General features: G+C 35.1%; 1 protein-coding gene across 1 annotated transcript in view; it reads right to left on the bottom strand.

Annotated features, from left to right (window-relative positions):
* LOC138707375 (zinc finger protein 271-like) overlaps window positions 1-22791 on the bottom strand; it is a 53837-nt gene extending 31046 nt beyond the window's left edge. Inside the window, exons 1-2 of the mRNA XM_069836694.1 lie at window positions 22371-22791; window positions 6868-7026 (exon numbers count right to left, since the gene is read on the bottom strand). Of these exons, the coding sequence (XP_069692795.1) occupies window positions 6868-7026; window positions 22371-22511 (300 nt within the window). The 5' untranslated portion in view covers window positions 22512-22791. The remainder of the gene's footprint in view (window positions 1-6867; window positions 7027-22370) is intronic.
* Between the last annotated feature and the right edge of the window lie 3743 nt (window positions 22792-26534).

Raw genomic sequence — 26534 nt, 5'->3', positions numbered from 1 at the left:
AATTGTACAATAATATTCTTCAGTGGCCTATTGTTGATAACATTGTGGAAAAGTAAGTTCATTTATGTGCTGAACTTATGTATTAAGCACACAGTAGGCCTATGCATATATTATATCCCTAATTTGACAAATAAACTTTAGTTGAACTGAAATTATTATACTACAATTTTGATTCCTTGCAGAAACAGCAATGTCAAGCTAATATATAGTGATTTATTTCAATAACAATTCATTAGATTCCAATAAATTTGATATAAAACGACATATTTATTAGGCTTCTGTCTGAAGAAGCCAGTACAATAACCACTGATGTGGTCTACCACCAGTAATACCGTTTTTTGTGTCTACTGAAAAATTTAGTATACATGACAGTTGCTGTTTCTGCAATCCCAGATTCATATATAGTAAAGTACCGTAATAAAAGTATTCACTCTTTCAGAGCAAAGAAGTTCCCTTTTCAATTTCAATTTTATTGTGATTTCATTATTATTATGTGTTGATATGTATTTCTATATTTTCTTGCTATGAATATTAGGCGGAATTACTAGGTTTGAAGTCTTGTAACAATAAATGATAATTTCAATTGACTTATGAATTTTTCCACAATTCTCCTACCTCTCACGAAATTATCAATGTAATACCACAAAATTACCAAGATTATCACGAAATAACCAACCTACTAACTTAAGTTATAAAAGTGGTTTTTGGCAATTGTTTAATAACGTATTCAATCTTTTGTGTCCCCAGATTTGTACAGCAAATTATTGACTCTTAAATGGAAAAATCGGAATAAGGAAATATTTACACATTTGCATTGTAAATTAATTTTCATGAAATTATCACGAAATTACCTATGTTTACCCTATGTTGTTGTTTAGTCAACTGTCCAAAGACAGGTCTGGGCCCCACAAGGCCTGAGGCAACTAGGGCAGGAGATAATGGAGTAGGGTGGCCAGTTCCTTTCCTTCCCCATTGTATACATCGCTGATAGTAACGTATTACACTAATCAAACTTCAGATGTATACAAACAGTTGTTCTTCCTCTGACACATACGGTACCATCAAGTGAGACGTACTGCCTGATAATAGATACAAGCCTACATATCAGCCACAACCTCAATCACAGGTATTTTTTTTTATATTTTCCTGAGTCCTGAGAGTATAGTATACTATACATAATGATACAATATGCATGTGCAGAGACCCGAAGTATAGTATAATATACCTGCTTTTGTATCCTAACTGTAACCTGCAGAATTTTTCAGCACTTTTTCTCATGTCAGTGACTGCCCATCTCAAACATCTCGATTTAACATTCCTAATTATTATGGATTTATTAATTTGTCCTACAGAATAATCTCTGTAATGTTGACAATTAATATTTGAGGAGAAAAATTCGCTCCCGTGCCGGGGAATCCTGGCCAAATAAGTCACTTAACTGAGTGCGCATCTTGTATAATGGCAGTTGACACTAGACATATCGCTGACTCAATATTACGAGGTTCTATGTCTATATCAGAAATATTACTACATACACCCTTGTAACATTTAGCCAGCGATATACGACAACATATATGCCTAACTTGGAGTCAGGCCACAAAGGGAAACACTGAAGGAGGAAGGTTCGATCCGGTGCCGTGGATTTAATTCGGTGTAGCTCAGTGGTCAGAGCGCTTGGTACGTAGAACAAAGGACCCGGGTTCGATCCCCGCGCCAGAGCGAATTTTTCTCCTCAAATATTAATTCCTAATTATGTTAGGTGAAGAATGAAATGCGTGTAACTTTCTCCATTCTCCCAAATATTTTCCTAAGCACCTTATTCTCGACACCCTTAACCTCTGTTGGTCTCTCAAAGTGAGAGTCCAAGTTTCACAACCATAGAGAACAACTGGTAATATAACTGTTTTATAAGTTCTAACTTTCAGATTTTTTGAGAACTGAATGATAAAAGCTTCTCAACCGAATAATAACAGGCATTTTCCATATTTATTCTGCATTTAATTTCCTCTCGAGTGTCATTTATATTTGTTATTGTTGCTCCAAGTATTTGAATTTTTCCATCTTTTCAAAGAACAAATTTCCAATTTTTATACTTCCATTTCGTACTATGTTCTGGTCACGAGACATAATCATATACTGGTACTTTTTTTTTCAGGGTTGACTTTCAAACCTATCTCCTTACTTGCTTCAAGTAAAATTCCAGTGAAATTCTACCTACTGACAAAATGTTTCTGGATAATGATAAATGAATATTTCATATATATTAACAAAAAATTAATTATATTTCAGTGTCGATTCCAGAAGAAAAAGTATGTTTTAATTTAACTAAGTGACCCTTAAAATAAAAACGAGAAGAAAAATAGAATTAGTGAGATTTATAGTGAATGGTGAAAATATAAAATTAGTGAAAAAATTGTTATTTAGGAGTTATGTGGTACAAGCATGATGGATGCCTAGCACATTACGCCTTAAGAACTCATCATGATCTGGACCAAAAATAACGTAGGAAGTGGATTGGACGTTTTTTTTTTTTATTCAATGCAGTGGCACTTGACTAGAGTCATTGGCCGTACAATGGCGATAAAAACTAAAAGGAAAGAAAACGAAATAAAGTGAACAATGTGCAAGGAAACTATGAAGGAGTGGATGTCGGCACTGCTGCATTCTGTCTCTGGATCGAATCCTTCTCCTCCAGTGTTTTTCCCTTTGTGGCCTAACTCCAAGTTCGACATGTATGTTTGATCCGGCGCTGTGGATTGAACTTCGGCATAGCTCAATGGTTAGAGCACTTGGTACATAGAACCAAGGACCTGGGTTCGATATCCGGTCCAGAGCGAATTTTTCTCCTCTAATATTAATTGTTACCATAACAGACATATTCTGTAGGACCAAAAAAATTAAACTTTACATAGATTCTTCAAGCAACAGTGCATATTACTGTCGAATCCTGGCCACCAAGTTACTCAACTGAGTGCACTCCTTGTATAATGACAGTTAACTTAATATAAAAATGTCAATATACATGTCGAACTTGGAGTCAGATCACAAAGGGAAAAACACTGGAGGAAGGGGATTCGATCTGGTGCTGTGGATTGAACTTCAGCATAACTCAATGGTTAGAGTGCTTGGTACGTAGAACCAAGGACTCGGGTTTCATCCTCGGCGCCGGAGCAAATTTTTCTCCTCTAATATTAATTGTTACCATAACAGACGTATTCTGTAGGACCAAAAAAATTAATCTTTACGTAGATTCACTTTTTTGTGCCTAACTCAAATATTTTGAAAATTGCACTTATAGCCCTTTGCTTTAGACCCCTCAAATAATTAATTATATTCCCGATTACTGGTTACTATCATGAAGAATGTTTCTAAAAGCAAAAAATAAGCCAAAAAACTTATGTAAAAAGTTTTGTTTATTTTTTTTTTTTTTGTTTTAGTATACCTAGCAAGTTCACAAATGTATCTGAATGTAACCTTGTATATGAATGTAACGTGAGTTACTGTGGAATGACTCTGACATTTAATACTGATCAAAAACATTCATAATTTCAATACAAGACACCATCAGATCTCCAACTACTCACTCTTAGTACTCAGCTGTTATTTAAAAAAAAGTTCACGCTTCATGAATTGTGGTCTCCAATGAGATGCCTAATTTTCTTAAAGCTCTGAAGGGCCAAGAGAAAAGGTTAAAAAAAGAATTACTCATACCTACTGACCCTGATCACATATAATTGACTATTCCCATGTTAAAAACTGCAAATGGCTGCTATGCTTCGCCACTGAACAATAAACTTTCAGTAATCGCTACATGGAAGAAAAGCTGCAAACTATTACTCCATGCCAGCTTCAGGGTTATAACGTGACTTCTTTTGCAGTCTCTAGATGGCAACATACAGAAATTGATACGAGTTGTTTTCTTGAAAGTGCATTAGGCTGATGATCAATCTGTTATATGTCATCACGGCTTCTACTCAACTCATATTATACATCTTGGTTACACAACTTTTAACACTGTATCACTTCGGAATATGTATGATGAGACTTTCCTGTGTTAAACTTCAATGTACCTCGTTTACATGTTTCGATCTATTTATGGATCATCCTCAGAACTGGTCGTTGTTGGTCTTGGCACCTCTTGTTGTTTCCTGTGAGGGTGCGTTCATGTGGTATAGTGTAGAGTCAAAGAGTGTGTGTTGAGAATTTCGTTGGGGTGTGTTTTCGTGTGTCTGTATATTCCATATTGTTCTAGTGTGTTTAGTTTCTGGCTTTTTGGTTGGATGTATAGTATTTCTACATCTGTGTTGATGTTTCTGTGGGTGTGGTTAGCATTTGTGATGTGTTCTGCATATGTGGAGGTGTTTTGTAATTTTGTTATGGCTGTGATGTGTTCTTTGTAACGTGTTTGAAACGATCTGCCTGTCTGTCCTATGTAGAAGTTGCTGCAGGTGTTACATTTGAGTTTGTATATGCCTGTGTGGTTGTATTTGTTTGTGTTGTTTGTGTGTTGAGATGTTTTAGTAGAGTGTTATTCGTTCTGTATGCGATGTTGTAATTTAATTTCTTGAATGAGGTTGCAATTTTGTTTGTGTTTTTGTTTTTGTATGTTAGTGTGATGTATTTTTTGTGTTCTTGTGTTTGTGTTGTATATGTTTTTTGTGATTATGTTTTGTCTTACGTATTATGTTGTCTATTATGTTAGGGTTGTATCCGTTTTCTTGTGCTATGTATTTGATTGTGTTTAGCTTTTCGTTGTAATCCTATTGGTTCATTGGTATGTTGAGTAGTCTGTGTACCATTGTTCGGAATGCAGCTTGTTTGTTAAAAACATAAAATGTTTAGTCACACGTTAAAAAGTGTTAAAATGTTTAACGTGTGACTAAACAATTTTATGTTTTTAACAAAGTGTTAACGTGAACTAGAATCAATGAGCTTGTTTGTATTGTGTGGGGTGATTGGATGTGTTGTTGTTGTGGGTTTTCTGTATACTTTGAATGTGTGTTTGTTGTCTACTTTTGTTATTGTGATGTCTAGAAAATTTATGGATTTGTTGTTTTCAATTTCTAATGTGTAGTGTAGCTTTGGGTGTATTTTGTTTATGTGTTGATGTAGGTTTTGATCTGTCTTTTGTTTCCTTTGTATAGTATTAGTATGTCATCTATGTATCTGTGCCAATATATGATGTTGTCTGCGTGTTTGTTGTTGTCTTTGTTTAGTATGTATGTCTGTTCTATGTGGTGTAAGAATATTTCTGCTAGTATGCTGGAAATGGGTGAGCCCATGGGTAGGCCTTCGGTTTGTGTGTAATATTTGTTATTGTATGTGACGTAGTTTTGTTTTGTTATGATGTCTGTGGTGTGGATGATTTCTTTAATGTGTTCTTGTGATGTGTTGTTGTTTTTGAGCAGCTGTTCTAGTATCTGTAGTGTATATTTTATGGGTATTTGTGTGTATAGGTTAGTTATGTCGAAAGTTGCTAATGTTGTACTGTGTGGGATATGTTTGTCTTTTATTTTATTCACTATGTCTATGTTGTTTTTATTGTTGTTTTTTCGAATTGTATGTTGTTCCTTATGGTTTTGTCCATGTATGTGGCTAGTTTGTGTGTTGTGCATTTCGATGATTGACTAATGGCCTGATGGGTATATTTTCTTTATGTATTTTCGGAAGTGCGTTTAGTTTAGGTGCTTCTGGTTTGATTGGTTTTAGTTGTTTCATGTTGTTTGGAATTATGTGTTTATTTTTGTTTATTGTGTTTTTTACTATGTTGTGGTATTGTGTGGTGGGGTCGTTTTTGAGTTCTTTGATGTTGTTTTTCTTGAAATATGTTTCTATTTTGTTGTGTAGGTCTTGTTTGTGTAGGATTACTGTGCAATTTCCTTTATCTGCTTTGATGAAAGTTAGGTTATGTTCTGGTTGTTTTGTTTGCAAGGTGTTTATTGTTTTGTGTTCTTGTGTGTATGTTGTGGGTTTGTTTATTTTGTTTATGTTTCTTATTATGTCTTGTCTTATGTATTCGTGATGTTGACTTTGTGTGTTTTGTATTGCTGTTTCTATGTTTATGATGGTTTGTGTATATTTGTAAATTGAATTTATCTATTTACTATCTATAGTACTGTATATTTTTGTATAACTTTTCCTCCAACTTGACCCACATCTCAAAGCTACAATCTGACACAAGATCCAAGGAATACAATAAACAAAAAAATTCTGTGCTATATCAGTGATACATCAGCATATAAAATACGTCACCCACTTTTCGGGAATTAAAATATATTGTGTTGGTTTGAAGGTTTTATTTTTGTTTCGGTTTACAAAAGGTGAGCATGGGTCTATGACAAGAAAAGTAATTAATGAAGGGCATGCAATATATTTTCTCTTCATATGAAGCGACATTCCAAAATTAGTCTCAGCTCACAAATTTTTCGCTACAGTTCACTCAAAGTGTATCGTAGGTTTTTATCATCACTTTAATGTTGTAGAACCAGCGATTGCAAATCAAATGAGTGGTCACACAGGTCTGTAGCTGCCCTCAATGACAGAGAGACCATTTGACACACCTAATTTTATACAGAACTTTGGCACTCCAATGCCCGTAGTGAAGGTAAGCAGCATCTTGGGCTTGGTAACAGAAGTTACAGTGGTTCATGGTATAACTACTAATAATGTTAGCATTCGGCTGTGTTTCTTAGTCTTGTTACAGTAAGTATTTGAATTTCTAACATTCTTTGTTTCATCTTAGATACGAGAACGGATGTCCATATTTGATGCAGGAAGAAACATATAGCACACCAAAACAATTTAAAAACCAGCTTCTTATTTTAGAGACAGAAAGATAAAACAGGTGCCTGTTGTTCAAATATTTACCTCTGGTTCTAAAGGGAATGCTGAAGGTTGTTGGTCCTTCAGGCTTGATTCTAAGGCTAATTCTGCTTGGACGCATGCTCCTCGGAACGTGTGATACTCTTCCAGCTTATGTATGCAATTTTTACATACACTTTTGGGCAAGGCATCTTCTCTCTCTATCTGAAATGCAAAAATAATCCTTCATGTATTATGCTGGGAACAAAACATTGGATATTGCCTAATATGACACAAAATATAAAATGACCAAGGTATTTAACCCTAGGATGCATAACATGGGTCCATTGGACCCGGCGGAATATTTAATAATTATTATATAAATAACTAATTCACATTGTTACTCTGCCCACTAGGTATGCTACTCTTGTTACTTCCTTCATACACCTGTAGCACATTTGGTATTTTATTCATCTATTTTATATATGTTTTTTATTCGTGTTCATATATACTACACTTTTACATAACATGGGTCCAATAGACCCGTTGCATTAAATTATTTTATTACCGTAAGAATTATTGTCGTCTGCCATCTAAACAGAATCCTATGAACTACAAGAGCATATTTTCATTTATTGGCAAGATTGCAGCACTTGGAAATTGAAATTTCAACGATGATGAGGAATATATATCTCCAGCAAATGATGACAATACTCCGGATGAAGATGACGTTTCTTCTGCAGAACTGGATAGTGGTGGTGTGAGTATGAAGATGAAAACTGGATGCCTATTTCACACCAGGTCGACAAAACACATCAGTAGGATGACATGGAGGACAGAAACTCCTGCTCAGAGTAAACCTCCTGTCCACAACACTGTACGATTTGTATCAGGTCCTTCAAGGAGCATAGGAACTGCTACTCTCAGAGGTGCCTGTGATTTATTTATCTCACAGAGTATTTTGGATGAAACTGTGAGATATACCATCTTAGAAGCAAAAATGGTAAGAAATATCAATAGATGTAATTGTTGCTTTTTTGGAATTTTGTTGCACATGAGATCAGACAAATCTTGGGATATTCCAATAAAAGAACATTTTCTTGGTAAATTTTTCAATCCATTATATAGAGCAGCAGTCATCAGAATACTGCACCCTCGGGCTAGCGTTTCTTACCTGCGGAGGGGACACTGCACTATGGTGTATTCACAGCTGCTCTCGGGTATGCTCTCTACCTCTTCCTGCTACATGACGGGGCACAAAACGTTGCTCCGCTTACCCTTTACTCATTTCAGCGAGTGCTGACGACCACTGATATAGAGCTACAATGTCTGTGAATCATTTTGAAGTATGAGAAGATTTTTAAGTTTCGATGGTATGAGAACACGGAAGGTTAGATTACAAACAGATAAACTTGTTCTTATTTCTTATGTGTGGCAAATATTTACGGAACAGTGCAGAAAAGTAATGGTCCCACAACCAAATGTCACAATAGATGAACAGCTGGTTTCGTTTAGAGGCCGTTGTAGTTTTGTACAATATATGCAAAAGAAGCCAGCGAAATACGAGATCAAAATAATGTGGATGTGTGAAGCAGAAACTGGTTATGCCATTCACGGGATTGTGTATACAGGGGGGAAAAAACCAGAGAACCGCCACAGAAGGATTTGGCTCTCAATATTGTGAAGTTTCTAAATCGCTCTGAACTTGGTACAGTCCGAAATATCACCATGGACAATTATTTTATAAGGGTACCTTTGGCGCAATATATATTGGAGAAGAAAGTGACAATAAGTGAGATCAATTAGACAAAACAGGAGTGACATTCCAAAAGAAATGAAATCCAATGCAAAACCGACCAGTGAACAAAATTGTATTTATATTTCACAAGGACATGACAATAGTTAGTTTTGCCCAAAGAAAAACAAATGCGCTATTCTGCTAGATACTATGATAATGCTGTTCACGAACATCACCCAAAAATAAACCTGAGAATGTAAAATTCTACAGTCGCACTAAGGGTGGTGCTGATGTAATGGATCAGAAAGTGCACAATTATACTTGTAAAATGCAAACCAAACGCTGGCCCATGGAGCTTTGGTGTAACATTTTGGACGTAATTGCATTCATTCTGTATTGTACCCAGCACCCCATGTACCATAAAAGGACTTTTACACAAGAGAAGACTATTCATCAAAGAGATGTCAATGAAAATGGTCCAACCATACATAATTAGAAGATCGTTCAATCCTGTCTGCGTAAGTCGATTTATGTGGACATGGAAAAGTTCATCACTAACCTAGGTAGTAGTGTGCAAAGTAGCAGTAACAGTGGTGGCAACCATCAAAACAAGAACAGGAGATGTTTCCTATGTCCTACAGTGACAGATAGAAATACCAAATCTATCTGCTATGTGTACAAATAATGTTTGTCAGGACCATAGTACAGTCGCCGTGGCGTCGTGGTCTAAGGCATCCTGCCTAGGACTCGCGTTACGGAATGCACGCTGGTTTCAATCCTCATGGGGGAAGAAATTTTCGCATAAAATTTCGGCCTGTGTATGGGATCGGTGCCCATCCAGCATCGTGATGCACTTGGGGAGCAACGAAAGGTAGCGAAAATCCGGTTATGCTGTGAGGATCATTGTGCTAACCACACGATACCTCCATTCTGTTTGCATGATCGTCGACCTCTGCTTTGCCATGTGAACGTGAGGACGGCAGCCGGCTGGCCGGTCTTGGCACTTCATGGGCTATAGCGCCACGGATTTACTTTACAATAGTACAGTCGTGTAGTAAGTGTAAAGACTGATAAGATATATCTGTACCTGTATGGTTATTCCTTACTGTTTCTTCTTCTTCTTCTATCTCGTGGATACATTATATTATTATCTTATATAAATAAATATATGTCTTATGTTGCAATAAGAAATTATTTTCACTCGCTACTTAGTTATAAAACTATATTATTTCCTTTGCCCACAAAAAAAAAAAGTTTAGGAACCTACATTATATTCTTGTAGAAATAAATGAATATAATATATGTTTGTATATTCATATGTTACTTAGTTATAAAATTTTATATTATTTTCCACAATTAAAACTCCTAAATTCAAATTAAATTAAATAATAGATTAATATTATTCAATTTTATGTGTAATTCCGCATTAAATAGCATACGGGTCCAATGGACCCATGTTATGTAAATGTGTAGGAAAAGTAGCTCATGCATCCTAGGGTTAATATTGGTACATATACGACTACAACTTAGTTACAAAAACCTTGAATATACATAATAGGCTAGTTTCTGGATGTGTACATTACTCTAATCAGTGTTTGGTGTTATTATGTAGCTGTTGCCATGTATTTCGTTCCTTTGGTAATCTTACAACTAACATTAATAAAGTATGGTAAAATAAATAGTTATTAAAACTATGGAACATAAAATTCCTTGAGAAAGTTCTGTATAACAGAATATATCCTTATTTGGATTCCAACTATATACCAGAGCTAGAGCAGTTTGGATTTAGAAAACAAAAATCAATAGAGAATTTAGCTTTTAGGTTGGTGGATGAAAACAATGAATTCTTTAAATTCGGTATTATATCTTGCAGAAACAATTCTGCGCCATATCAGGGACACAACAGCATGTATTATACGTCAACCCCTTTTGGAAATGAAACTACAATTGTGTTGATTTGTTTTATTTTTGTTTCGGTTTACAAATGGAGAGCATGAGTCTATGATAAGAAAAGTGATTAATGAAGGGCATGCAATATATTTTCCCTTCGTAGGAACCAACATTACAAAATTAGTCCCAGTTCACAAGAAAACAATTTTTACTATGTTCAGTCACGGTGTGTTATCAGTTATCACTTTAATATTGCAGAACTCGTAATTACAAATCAGAACGAATGGTCGCACACGTCCATAGCTTCTCTCGATGCCAAGATATCACTGAGGAGGGCTATGTGGCATGGCTAATTTTATATGCAAATTCGCCACCCTCATGTCCATAGCAAGGAAAAGCTGCGTCATTGGGCATGTCACACAAGTTACATTGGTTCGTAACATTAGCATTCTGCTGTGACTTATATTATTGTTACAATAAGAATTTTAATTTCTGCCATTTTTTGTTTCACCACAGATTCTGGAGTGAGTGCCCATACTCAGTGCGGGATAGACGAATTCTAATGATTTAACTAAAGCAATGGACTCTGTAGATCATAATTTATTAATAAGCAATTAGTCCACCCCCTCACATTGTGCAAACAGATAAGCTTGTATGCTAAATATATGAGGAACCTCGTTACTGTGCCATATATGTCATGTAAATGATAGAAAATGTGCCTAGTGAGATTCCCTGGAATTGCTATAGAACTGGCAATGGTGGCTATCAAGGGTAGGTGCTCAGACTTGTCTCTTCTCCCACCTCACAGTCTCGAATAGTAAAGATTTAAAATAAAGATGGCAAAATGAGTGTGAAAGGGTCAGATATCTTCAGACAAATTCTACTCTTACTATTCAGTTATTAGACAGTAAGTGCAGTGCCACTGGAAATTAAAATGAAGAGAGCAGTCGTATCTCTTCAAGAGAAACGTGATGTTTGTAAACACAGTGAACAGTTTCCAAAGGTCAATCAGCAGGTTATCGCATCCCACTTTTCACTGCTGTGGAGAAAGACTGTTAGTCGAAGATGTATAGGTAACATTGTGAACGAAAAAGAAAAGTGGCTTAAATTAAGAACATTCTTCTGCTAGACCTTAGACCTGTGAGGATGCTCTGACTTTGTGACTAAATCAGGTTGCTGCAAATCATGGAACAGTGTCTGATGCGATAATTATCGAAAAGGCAAATGGGAATAAAGGAATTTCAGTACACTAATGGATGGTTGGCATATTTTAAGCAGAGTAGCATTTCGCTCTACATTAGACAATGTGAAACAGTTGAAGTGGAAAAGAACATAGGGCTGATTGCAGAAATGATGACCGATTTTAAGTCTTAGACACTGTTTAACTAAACAACGTCTAAGTTACATACGAATTTCCGTTGCTTAAACAATGTTCAGCCGGTGTTTAGTAAGACACCATTTTAGTTACTGTTTTAGCTGGAAAGGAGATGTGTACAGTATCTTGCATTTAGATTCTTTGCCAATCAACAATGGTGGAGCCAATGGAAATGTTTTATTAACATGGGCAGCAAATGGAAATCAGCTGATTCACAACAGGCATAATGGCGAAACGTGTTTTGAACTTTTCAAAGGAAGAAAAGATCGTGTTATCGGACATAATAAGTTACGATGTTGGAGAAAATAAGTCCTACAACAGTGAAGAACAAGGCGGCGTGGCGGAAAATAACAGATGTTTTTAACAGCAGTTTTCCTCAGAACCCGCCATGTGATACAATACGTTAATGGGTAGTTAAAAGTAATTTTGCTATTTTATTTACAAGAATAACAGTTAGACCTTTCAATGTGAAATACTGAAACGTGAGAAATAAACGTTAAACGCGAAAAATTGGCTGTTAAGCGAACAGGTGTGTGCTAAATTACGTCTGACATATTCACAGGCCTGTGGCATCGATTAAAGCTGCAAGCGAAATGCAGCCTGGACAAGAAAAGAAACATCAGCAAAGGAACAGGAGGTGGACCTCCAGGAAGCCTGATTACCATTGTAGAAGAAAACGTCATAGCGGTATTGGGTGATTCAGCCGAACCACTAGAAAACCCCTACGACGATGAGGGAGGATATGCTGAGGAGATACCGGTAAGTGAAATGTATACTATAAACAATCCTATATTCTTGGTGTCTTATAAAAGTAAAAAAAAATATATATAAGTTATGGCATGACATGCGTTTTATTTGTTCCCTGCGAAAACAGATTTCTATGGAGGAAACACTCACATTGGATGTTCCCGTGCTGTGTTTACACCGCAGGCGTGAATCCTTCACCTCAAACTCCACGGTAAGCAACAATCAGCAGTAGTGAATTGTGTTGTGTCTACTGAATGCATAGTATTTCATAACAGGAAAAATTAGTCTTTTTTTATCTCTGTACTTAGTCCATGTTTTGTGAATTTCCAGAGTAAAGTCCAATAAAAGGAGGAGCCAGGAAGTGGACGAGGCAGATGAAATGATGAGGAAAATTCACGCTAAACAGCAGCGGGTGTTGGACTTAGAAGAAAGGAAGGCGTTATTGGAAATTTATTTAATTGAAAAAAAAAATTTAAAGAAAGGCTATGAACTATCTGAATGGCATACAAAGAATTAGTCAACCACAAGTTAATAAGTGTCTGATAAATATGTATGATACTATAAATATTCGATAAAGTGCTGTGTTTTTTTTTTTTTTTAGTTGTGAGTCAGTTATCTTGACCTAACCATGTAACTCTATCTTGTGAAATGGTTATCGATTATCAGCTGACGCCATCTGTTCCCTGTCATGTCATCATCTGCTGGTGGATCAACTGGTATGTCATCATTTGGTATATCTCCTTCAAGATAAAGTTCACAGTGCTACACAGCCAGGTTATGTAGCACGGCAGCCGCAACAATGATTTCAAGAGTTTTCTGTAGCTTTGTTCATAAACCAAATGCAAATATCAGAAGAAAGTGAAATTGGGAGATGAGTCCGTCAAGGATGTCCTTTATCACCTACCCTGTTCAACATCTACTTGGAGGATTTAAAAAGAACTGTTTTCAGAACATGGGAGGAGTGATAGTAGGAGGAAGAAGAATAAAGTGCATAAGATTTGCTGATGATAAGGTGTTGTTAGTAGAAGAGGAAATGATACTAAAGGACATGCTACTGGAGCTAAATGACAGCTGTGAGCAGTATGGGATGAAGATAAATTCAAGTAAGACGCAGAGCATAGTCATAGGAAGAAAAACACACAAGATAAACTTTCGAATTTTAAATGAGGCAGTAGAGCAAGTGGACAGTTTCAAATATTTGGAATATACTATAACCAGTAACATGAACTGCTGCCAGGAAGTCAAAAGGAGGATAGCAATGGCCAAGGAAGCTTTTAATAGAAAATGGAGCATTTTCTGCAGATCTCTGGAAAAAGAACTAAGGAAGAGACTAGTGAAGTGCTTTGTATGGAGTGTGGCATTGTATGGTGCAGAAACATGGACATCACTACAAAGTGAAGAGAAGTGAATAGAAGCATTTGAAATGTGGACATGGAGGAGAATGGAACATGTGAAGTGAGCAGACAGAATAAGAAATGAAAGAGTGTGTGACGAAAGAGTGAAGCTTAAACTGATCAGGAAGAGGAAAAGGAATTGGTTGGGTCACTGCCTGAGAAGAAACTGCCTACTGAAGAATGCACTGGAAGGAATGGTGAACGGGAGAAGAGTTCGGGGTAGAAGAAGATATCAGATGATAGACGACATTAAGATATATGGATCATACGAAGAAACGAAGAGGAAGGCAGAGAATAGAAAATATTGGAGGAAACAGGATTTTCAGTGAAAGACCTGAACACTAAATGAATGAATAATCCTAACGAGAATGTAGGCCTTTTTCAAAATATTAATAAGCCTTACCACTGTCTGTGTCTAATTTAGACTAACATATGCATCTCCTCATCAAACCCTACCTAACCTTGTCGCTAAAAGTCGTGCTATCTGTCAGTAATGTTCAGAACGAAAAAAAAAAATTCTCCTTCTAATGACACTACAGAACAATGACTGCCCTTATGTTGACGATACTGTGTATTTTGTTCCATTTGGTCATAACCGTAATGGCACAGTTGAAAGTTACCATAGCTAATTCTCCAGTTTAGCGAAAATAACTTATATCAAACATATATGTGGGTAATATACAAATAAAAATTGTTCACATTTTCCTTTGTAGTGCTAGTATATTTTATTGTTATGGTAAATGTTTTATATTTTCAAAAACTTTTTTACGACTTCATATGAAATAAAACTTAATGCATTTTCTTATTGTATGGTCAAAAGTTATCTTGAATTTGATGGGGAATATAGAGAATTGAATTTAATAGCATATATAAAAGTAATATACTTCAGTATGTTCTGGATACAACAAACTGAGTGGCAATCAATCAATCAATCAATCAATCAAGGTTGTAGCCTATTCCCATTACTATTTACTATATATATGGATCATATGACAAGAAACTGAAAAAGAACAAAACATGGCAATTTGAACATCAATAGAAATTTAAAGTTAGATATATTACTATTTGCAGATGATGTAATATTATTAGCAGATCCTGAAGATGGCCTCCAATGTTCTGTTTTCCAATTACAACTCATTTCTGAGGAATACAGGATGGATATTTCAATTAATAAAACTAAAGTAATGGAATTCATCAGAAAAAATCATCTTCGCAGCAAAATTTGCCTTTATAATAAACCTGTAGAACAGGTCTCATGTTTTAAATATTTAGGTTATCATTTGAGCTATGAAGAGAAGGATATTTCTATAAAACTGAATTACTTTAACTATGCAATGAATACCATTAATAACATTTTCAAACCTTCTCTTCTCCAAAAACTTACAAGAATTACAGAATATAAATAATTGACGAGCCCTGTTCTGATGTACGTAAATGTGATGAACACCGAATCACTGCCAATGAAATTAAGTTTTTAAGAAGAACTGCTGGCTATACTAGATTAGACAAGAAGAAAAATTAGGACATTTTGAAAGAATTAAATATTGACCCAATTTTAGAGAAAATTCAAAATTATAGACAGAAATGGAAATCAAGCATACTCAGAATGTCTGGAACAAGGATACCACGCCAAGCACTAAAACTACCGCCCTTTAGAAACAAGATCTTTGGGCCATCTGCTGAAACGATGAGTGTGACCGCAACAAGCCACCACACTTAATACGTGATGGGAATAATAATAATAATAATAATAATAATTTAATATGAAAACACATAATGCGTGGCACAAAGCTTTCCCAATTAGTCGTGTAACTTCGTACCACAATTAAATGTCAAATTTCAACTATTTAAAATATATAATTTTTTATGTTTATTATGTCTCAACCCATAAAATAAGTTGTTTTCTTAAATAATTTCTTTTTAAACATCAATTTCAATACAGACTATTTTATGTAAGTATAAAAATATGATAGAAGTGGTACAAAGTTACCCCAAATTACTGTAATTCAAAATAAAATCAAATTTCATCTCATTCTTCTTATTAATCTCATTAATACACTTGAGAAGAGTGCAAGTCTGATTTGTAGTAACTAACAAACATTAAAAGTTAAATTAAAATATAAACAAGCCACATGTACTGTATTTTATTTCATATTCATGTAGCCTGCATATATCATCCATATACCCAATATTTCAAGATTATTTCAGTATTCTTTCATTTAATGTATGTATTCCATAGATCTTACATCAGCACTGTAACTTTAAGACGAAAGTTATGTACAAAAATACACAATACCATATCCTACAGCCTATATAGTAATTACAGTTGAATAAAAAATATTGTACAATATAGAGATCTGGGGTAGTAGGTTATCCAGCAGAAACATCCATAAAGTTAGAGCCAAAATGTGTAAAAAATTTCTAGGAATACCGGAGAATGCTTCTAACCTGGCAGCGTTACTAGAGATGGGAACCGATTCGAGTCTTGGAATTATTCTAGAAAGAAAAATCAAATATTTAGGTAATATTCTGTTTAGGAATGATCCAGCAATTATGAAAACATGTACCTTTTATATGGAAGCCGCTAATTGGAAATAGAATTGGCTGAAAGAGTTGGAACGAAAAATACACATATTAGGTCTAAATTGGCTATGGAGAGAACTAGGGTCTATAAGCACGAAAAGTATTGGAAGAATAGTAAAAGAGAGGGCAAACGAAATTTCGAGACAATATATTTTTAGTAATATTAAAGACCTAGGATCACTAAAATACTATAGGGAGCTTAAACAGTTTTGGGAACAGGAAGAATATATTAGACTAAATTCAAGGGAAGAGAGAACAGGAATGGCATGGCGGAGATTAGGTATCTGGAGGCTCAAGAATAAGAGAGGGAACGTAGAGAAGGACAAATGTACTTCATGTGGACTAGCGGAAGACGCAATGCATATTGCATTGAAGTGTCAGGTAACGAATGATTTGAGAAACGGTCGGTTGGATAAAAAATTTCTACAAATAAACGCTATAGTAGCTTATTAAAAATGAATGGTCCCCTAAACGCCAGTAATCTACATAAATTAGGAAAATTTCTTTTAGAGTTAAAATTAGATTGGAAGAGAAAGTCAAAGCTCTAATGGAAATGAATTATAAACAATAGGAAACTACGAAAAGCAGTCAATGAAGTTAACAGAATAATTTTTAAGAGATTCAGAATAGAAGTGAAAAAGCTAAAGTAAGAGTTTTAAACACAAGAGCTATACTTATTATTAGATTATTATTATTATTATTATTATTATTATTATTATTATTATTATTATTATTATGGTGTACACAGGATACTTATAGGTTCAATATGTATTAATTCTTGTAATGTTTGTATAGTGTGTGATGGCGGATTAGGAACTGGAACACATCTAATCCGCCATGACATGAACCAATATTGATGAAATAAATAAATAAATACAGTAATTAGATTAATTCAACTTACAAGTATAAAAATTATTCATCAGTTCAGTAGAAGGTATGGGTACAGAAAAATTTTGTTCATTCTGTTCTGAACCTTTCCTCCTTGTGACACATTTTTTCTCATTATAAAGAAGTTTTCCGCAATACAGTTCTTTTAGAAAGTTGTAAATATTATTACAGTTATTTTCTCAGATTATCTTTCAAATGAAATATCTAAATTCAATTAATATGCACACAAATAAGATGAACTATCATTCTCTGGATATACAAAAGTAGATCTATAATTAAAAAAAATAGTAATAATAATAATAATAATAATAATAATAATAAGAAAAATAATAAATAATATTTAACTTCGTTTGTAATCTGTAATCTAAGCAGACATATATAATTAATTTTTATACAAGCTTATACAAAATACTTAGACCAATAAGTAATCATTTCTAGCATTTCTCTATTTAATAGTACTAAAAGTACATTAGTGCGACTACCCATTACAAGGCTAATCCCTCTCTTTTCATTTAAAACCTTTAACTTAAGTGGTTCATGCATGCATGGCAAATATATTTACAAATGAGTGGAAACTGTTGGATTTTAAAAAATCGCAAATAACGCTAGAAATAATGCTGTACTTTTTCATTACGCTAATTTCTTTTATATAAACGTTTTCCCATCGACAATTAGTAACTGCCTAATTTGTCAATATATAGTCTACATAATACAGCAAAACACAAAGAAAATTTTCTTATCACTCTAAGACTTCAGCGCCATTATGAGTTTTATTTATTTCAAATAAAGACTATAGGCCTATTTCATGTCTATCATTCTCTAGTAAATATTCCAATTAAGAGAACAGAGAGCAGGCATAATGTCACCAGACATGAGTATGTACTTTTGTATTCCCTGTTTCTTTTAGTAAGTAGGCCTACACTTTTGTATGTGAGTTTTGAAAGGTCGTGAGGGGTGAGCACAATATTACACCTTCCACGTCACTAGAGTTGGCAACACTGTTCACGTTTCTGAAGAAGAATGTGGATATGTTGCACACGGTGACTGCAGTATCATTCTGTGTGCAGTGGCAGTGTTGGTATAATACCGCATATAATCTTTAGCTCTCTTGAACAGGTGTAGGACAATTGTTATTTTTATTGGGATACTTTTTATTTCCTTGTATTAATTAATTTGAATCAGACTGCAGACAAAATGTCACGACGAAAATGTAAATTTAATGCAGATTTACAGAAGGAATTTCCTGTGTGTAGAAAGACAAAATTAGATTATGAAATGCTTTGTGAAGTATGTAATTGTGTGGTACTGGTATCGATAGCAAATAAGGGTCGTACAGATTTGAATCAATATCTGTCTTCAGATAAACATAAAAAAATCAATAAGTAGTGCTCATTCCTCTAAAACAGTAGACAAATACTTTGTAAAAGAAGAAAATAAGAGGCTGCATTCACTTTCCATATAGTGCCCCACCTTCAAAGCTACAAGCCATGTGATTGTTCAGCGAGATTTAAGCAAATTTTTAGTGATTCCTCAGCAGCCACTCACATTTTTTCAGCAAAAACAAAAACAGAGCTATAGTGAATAATGTGTTGGCCCTCATTCCTTGGAAATGCTAACACATGAGGGCAATAGTCAGAAAATAAATTATCTTGGTATTGCAACTGACACTTCCAACCATGGAGCTACAAAAATATGTGAAAACAGGTAAGTCACATAAACTGTTAGATGTCACATCTATTCCACATGGAAAATCTGACACAGTTCCTAAAGTTATAATTAATACCTTACAAAACGTACAATTGTCTAATAAATGCATAGTCTTTACTGGTGATAACTGCAATAGTAATTTTGGGGGCCTTAACAAAAAGGGCACTAATAATGTTTTTCGTCATTTTCAAAATTCTCTTTAGAAAACAATATTAGGAATAGGATGTCCTCCCCATACCTTAAACAACTGTGTACAGCATGGTGCAGACGATTGCCCAATTGATATTGGAATTCTTTTCAATGTACAATATCTGAACAGAAGAACTTAAGGAATTCTCGTCTTTTGTTGACTTAGAGTACAAACAACTTCTTTACCATTCAAAGACTCGGTGGATTTCCTAGTTCCTGCTATCAACAGACTACTAGAGATGTTCCCAGCCTTAAAATTCTATTTTCTATCCCAAAACACCCTCCAGTTGTCCAGTTGTAGCGAGGTTCCCAGCCTTAAAATTCTATTTTCTATCCCAAAAACACCCTCCAGTTGTCCTTAAACAGTTTTATGAAAACCCTTTAAATGAATCTTACCTCTGGTTCCTGCATTCATTAACGTTTGTATTCCATAATGAAATTCAAGCCATGGAACGTGAAAATAACTTGATAGTGAAATAATGCCGATTCTCACCTCAGTGGAAAGAACATTAATAGAAAGAAAGGAGGCCGAATTTTTGCCATTGAAAGTAAAGCAGCATATTAAAGATAGTGAGCAAAATGAGCATCAGTGCTTAGCTTTAAGAAAAAGATTATTATATGTTATGTTTTATTTAACGACGCTCTCAACTGCAGAGGTTATATAATTATTATATGTATATGAGAGCTGTTTACAGTATCTTAGGATGTAGACTCAAAATGTCCACCAGTTCCATACTTTTCAGTGGATAGAACTCCATAAAATTCCACAGTGGATTGGTATTGAGAAGTGTATACAATTAATGCAGGAAAAAGGAGTCGGTATTGAGGAGTCCCTTCTATTTGATCAACTTGCAAATCTGAAAAATTTCTTGGCAACAAAGGAAAGTGATAAAGAATTCGGTGAAGCATTCTCATAAAAAGTGGGTGAGCTATTTCAGTGTTAGTCAAATGTCAAATTGCTCTGAATTTATCAAGATATGCGAGTTTTTTATGCTATACCTGCACACAATGCCAATGTCGAAAGGATTTTTAGCTTAATGGAAACACAATGGACAAAAGAAAGAAATAGACTGTCAGTGGATTCAGTAAAAAATTTCTTGTTGACCCCATTCAATTTCAAAGACTTATGTTGCTCCCAGTTGCTTTCAGAGACTTAAGTTGCACACTGCTTGGAGGACACCGAGCTTCTTAAGGAGATAAGAAGTTCATCAAAATACAAGTAATTCGTAAGGTAAGATTAATTGTAGAAAGTTGGCACTTAAAATAATTATGGCCAGCTTGGCTATTGTAGTAATGAGTTCTTCACCTGACACTTATAATAATAATAATAATAATAATAATAATAATAATAATAATAATAATAATAATAATAATAGTAATAATAATAATAAGAACTACAAGAAGAAGAAGAAGAAGAAGAAGAAGAAGAAGAATTACTAATATAATATATCTGGGCATGTTCTCTCCAGTTATTGCAAAATGTACTCTTTTTTTACTTCTGTAATCTGGTAACCCTAGTTCTGCATCATCTGCATTTCTACGGAAATTTAGAAATCTCTCCCTTGAGCACTGCAGTAGCGAAAAATTATAATTCAGTGAACGTTACATTAAAATCACATGAGTCACACAACTCTGGAGTATTATCCAAGGATTTCAATGCCTTAAATGCTTTCTACCCAGTTACATGTTAAATACGGACAACTTCAATGTACTTATATAAATGCTCTAATGATTAGCCTACATCACAGTAACTTCACTATAATCATAATCTATTACCCTCTACAATAAATTGATTACCAGGTGTCTATATAGACCTAATGTTAATAAAAAAAAAACCATATGATGCACCAACATCAGGAGTGGAATAATTTTTTCCCTAACGCGATATGGCTTGAAGTATGAATGTTGTGATAAATGGTAACAATCTCCTCACGCATTTACTATCTAAAAATGAAAAAATAAAATCCTAATTAAAATGTCGAAGACATAACTACCTACTAGCCTACTTAGTTAAAGATGTGGACGAATACAATTTGTATGGATGTTAGACAACAGTATATATTTTATTTATTATCATGAAAATAGGTCTACAATTGAATAGCCGCCCAGAACAAGGTTGTAACACTCATTCGTCATAAGTTGGCTTTTTCGTGAATAATAGTTGTTAATGATGCGCTATGTGTAATGCTTGTACTCGTATGTCTGATTGTTTACTCTTAAAATAAAATCAATGTACTGTACAATGTGTTTTTTTTTTCATTTTTTTTTTTAAGAATTTCGTATATGCTGGTTACAACCTTGTTCTAAGCGGCTATTCAATTAGCCTATCGTATAAGATTTTACAGAAGTATTCCCCCATGTCTTGTTCTATCACATATTAAAACATGTGTATGTTTATTATTTAAAAACTCCGAACGTTTTAAAAGCCTCAAACAATCGACTAACTATTGTGTATGGTTGACGTTCATAAACACGAAAATTCTAACCTTAAACAAATGTTAACATTTAACTATGATACGTGTTACAATTTCACGTAATAAATTAAAATATACAAGTACAAACTCATTAGCCTACATAACCAAAACAGCAGTAAACTTTCGGGACATATGGAACTTTCCAATTATAAATCTAATAATAGCCTATATATAACCTCTGAAGAACTGACATTTCAAGAATCTCGACCAGTTTTCCTCTTTTAGTACCTATTTGCCCTCATAGTGGAACTTCTATCCAGTTACGAAACGTTGGAGATGTTAGGTTCCACAACACGGTCGAATAATTACTCAAAATACAACTTCTAACGCATTCGCCGTGAAAGCCTGTACCACGCTTCAATGTAAACTTCAAAAGTAAAACAAAAAAAACGATAAACTACCTATATTATGTATTAATTTTCAGAAAGGAATGCCGTTACGGAATTTCAAGAGTTTTCATTCAGTAGTCCTGGCGCCCAAAGTATGGCAAGCATAACTAAGTGTCCCCTAAGTCAAAACATTGTGTTCATGTTTCAAATGTTACAGAAAAGTAAAAATGCAATTAAACTTATATGCATACTCACTGAGACTGGAAGACATTCTTTAATTTTACTAGCCAAATTTCGGCATTCTCCCTCCGGACCAAATATTTGTATGTGACCTTCTTCCGTTGATGTGCACAACCGACATTGCGTATCAAATTCCTTATCACTTACTTTAGACATTGCAAATTACCCATTAATAAAAATTAATGCGATTGAAAGCAATATAATCTGTTTCTAAATAAAAGAAATATAACAAACATTTAGCATAGAAATGGGCGTAACTGAAAGCGAATGTACATTGCAACGTAAACAAGCCCTAAGTTATGACGCCATCTTGAAGTTTAGTAAGCAGAATATCGATAGATAAATACAACTCTGCTGGACAAACATCGATGACTTCTTCTTAGTCTTCTTTATGGATGTCAAATCCTCTTTGAGCAACCGAGGATTTTGGCGTCCTTCAGTCATTTGTTAATAGACGCCTCTTTTCTGGGACTTATAAAATATCTGTGCAACAAACTTATTTCTGAGTCTGTACCAGACTACTATATACCCTCGCTTGTACGACCTCTTTTAACTTATGCAGCGCCAGTGTGGGGGACTGCAAATAAGACTCACATGCATCGCCTACAAGTTCTCCAGAACAAGTTCCTGCATACTGCAACACATGCCCCCTGGTTTGTAAGAAATCAACAACTGCATCAAGAATTGGGAATTCTTCCACTAGAACAGTACAGTAGCGTGCAAATTAATCCCAACACGACATATTTTTACATTTTCTGTCATTGTTGGCCTCACAGCTGCTCATACCGCTCTAATTGACATCTGTAGTACGTGTAATTCCATTGTTGAAGGTCTGTCATTATTTGTTTTAATAATATGTGACATTTTGCCTGTCGTTTTGTACTTATAAGCATTTCAGTTGTGTTGAAGACTTAATACTGCAATCTGTCGTCTTCACAAATGGATACAACTCCACGAAAACAGTCTAAAATTACAACATTAGCAGAGCATTCTTCTATGACACAGAGGCAAATTGCTGCAGAATGTCACATCGGTTTGGCTACTGTTAATTCGATCATAAAACGATACAGGGAGACTGGATCCATCACACCCCAGAAAAAAGGAAACTGTGGCCGGAAAAGGAAGACTTCACCTGCAGATGATCGTTTAATTGTCAGGAAAAGTAAATTAAATCCTAGACTAACTGCTGTCGACTTAACCCGCGATTTAATGGCTACCACTGGGGCGAATATTCACGTCACAACAGTGCGGCGTAGGCTTTTGGAAGCTGGACGAATGGATCGTAAGCCTATTAAGAAGCAACTGCTAACCCCTGTTAGGTGCAAAAAACGCTTAATGTGGGCAAAATTACATCAACACTGGACAGTGAATGACTGGAAGAATGTACTTTTTTCCGATGAGTCTCATTTCGAGGTCCACGGCCACCGTGTTTCTTACGTACGGAAAGGATCCGGAAAAGTTACAGCAGCTCATCTCCAACAAGCACCCAAATACCCCCCTAAAGTAATGTTTTGGGGTTGTTTTACACATGAAGGGCCTGGAGCATTAATACCTATCAAGGGAATGATGAATTCTGACAAATATATTCACTTATTGGAAACCAGAATCGTACCCCAGCTGCAAAAATCATTTCCGGATGGCAGAGGTGTGTTCCAACAAGACTTGGCACCAAGCCATACGTCTCGAAAAACTACAGAATTCTTCAACAAGAAGAATGTTCAGGTACTCCCCTGGCCAGGCAACTCACCCGACATCAACCCCATTGAGAACTTGTGGTAAATTTGTAAAAGAAGAATGCAAAAAATGAATTGTTCTACAAAGGAGAAGATGATTTCTGCCCTCATTGGTGTATGGTTTCGCGAAGAAATGAAGAATATTTGTGGGAAATTAGTGGAATCCATGCCAAATCGTCTCAGAGCTGTTATTAGGAACAAGGGAGGCCACAAAGATTATACTGAGGTATGTCTTAGATCCTTTTTTTATCCCGTTTGAGTGCTTTTGCATAAGTAATTACGTTGTTCGGATTAATTTGCACGCTACTGTATATCCATTCAATGTCAAAATCTTTCTTCAACAAACTTCCTAGTGTTCCTGGAGCTCTGACATACAACATTGGAGCAAGATCTTGTCAGCCATCTCGACTTAAAAGGGAACTCCCTCAAGACACCCTTCTTAGAGATACTGACGACTCTTCATAAATTTAACACAGAAAATCATCATATTTTTATTCACATAATTCACAAAATTAATTAGAGGAGCTTTTAGAGCCAACCTCAGCATGATATTCTGCATGTGATATTCCATACCAGTGGTCTGTATAGCAAGTTTGCTGGTCGACCAATATTAAACATAAAAAAGTCTACTATATACAGTCACGAAGCTTAATACTTATTAAATATGCAAACATAGAGAGTTGAAATATGCATCCATAGATAGTTGCTCACCACCAGGATCGCTACTATCGCCTCATCACAGAGACTTTCCCTAGCAGACGATAAAATGTATTCTAGTTTCGATATCGTGTTCTTTTGAAAAAATTTACACCTTCCTTCCACTATTGAAATATGAAATACATAAGGTATATATATTATTTTCATAAAATATATATTAAATTCTATAAACTCACCTTCCTGGATCTTTCGGAAGAAGGATAACTCTAACCCAACGAGATAGAAGTTGCATCAAGACTGAAATATAAGTGCAGTGAAGTGACGTATCGTGTAGATTAACGTCGACAAGTGTTGTACCGGATAGTGAAGTGATAAAGTGTAGTGTTGGTCCATTGAAATATTGTAGTGTGGTGATACTTCACAGTAGAAATAATTTAAAACATAAATAGTGAAGTTTCATCTAGACCGAAATATAAGTGCAGTGACGTGTCGTGTAGTTTCAACGTCGAAAAGTGTGGTATAGTGAAGTGATAAAGTGTAGTGTTGGCCTATTGAAATATTATAGTGTGGTGATACTAAAGGGTAGAAATAACCTAAAACTAATATACGTAAGTACATTAAATTGAAAAGTGAGTGAAATTGAATTTGTAAATAAGGTACAGTATATACATAATGTGTGCTATGGCTGCTCTGTCTGGAAACTGTCGTAGTTGTAGAAGGATTGTAGTGAAAGGATTGGTATGTAATAATTGTAATTTCTGTTTTCATTGGAAATGTATAGATATAGATCCTGATAATTTTGTTGACAAAGGTAGTTGGGAATGTAGTGATTGTATATATGATAGAAAGATGCGCGATCAACTGGAGAGAATCAGAGCCCTAGAATTGGAATTAGATGAGGCAAAGTGTGATATTAATAAATTGAGAGCTTTGAAGGATAGCATTAGTGTTTCGAATAAAGAGAGATCTCACACTTGGATGAAACCGAAGAATTCCAAATCTAGGAGTAGACGTTTCTCTGCGGATGATGCTGCATCAATCAAACTCACCAACAAATTCAGTGCTCTTCAAGCAATGAATGTTGATCAGGAGAACTCAGACCCTGTATCGACACTAGTAAAGGTAAGTCAGAAAACGGATAAGGTTAATGATTGTAGGAGTAAAGTATTGATTTTAGGAAGCAGCCATGCAAGAGGTATTTCCTCACTTTTGAAGTCGAAACTGGGCGATGAGTTTGAAGTATCTAGTGTATGTAAGCCTAATGCTCCTCTCAAGAATGTTGTTGAGGATATGATGAAATTGAGTTCAGAATTTCTAAGAGGGATCATGTAGTTATAGTGGGTGGGCCAGGTAATAGTATTGATAACGATTGTAACTATTCTATTGAGAAAGATGTCAACAACATAATTGAGATGAGCTGCCATACCAATGTGGGATTTCTCAGTCTTTTCAGCAGGTACGACAAGCCGTATCTTCGCAGGAGGGTGCGGAGTGTGAATATGCGGCTTGAGCGGGCTCTGATGAGACCTGGGGCATCACACATTGGTTTGATAGATGTAAGCCCTATAAGAAGGTATGATATATACGTCACATGGCCTGCATCTGAATGGTAGAGGCACCTTTCGGTTCTTATTGCTAACAGCATCAGAGGCAGCCATGTTAAAAAGCAGAGTTGTAATATTCCTGTGTTAGTTAATGCTAGGGCTTCTCCTTTTTTAGGCTAAACCTCCCACCAGTAAGGTGTTTGAAACAAGTTCAACTAAATTGTAAGTGCTCTGATGTTTCTAGT

The sequence above is a fragment of the Periplaneta americana genome, chromosome 10 (genome assembly GCF_040183065.1).
Source record: "Periplaneta americana isolate PAMFEO1 chromosome 10, P.americana_PAMFEO1_priV1, whole genome shotgun sequence".
In the NCBI taxonomy this organism is placed as follows: Eukaryota; Metazoa; Arthropoda; class Insecta; order Blattodea; family Blattidae; genus Periplaneta; species Periplaneta americana.
This window is presented reverse-complemented; position numbering and strand designations above follow the sequence as displayed.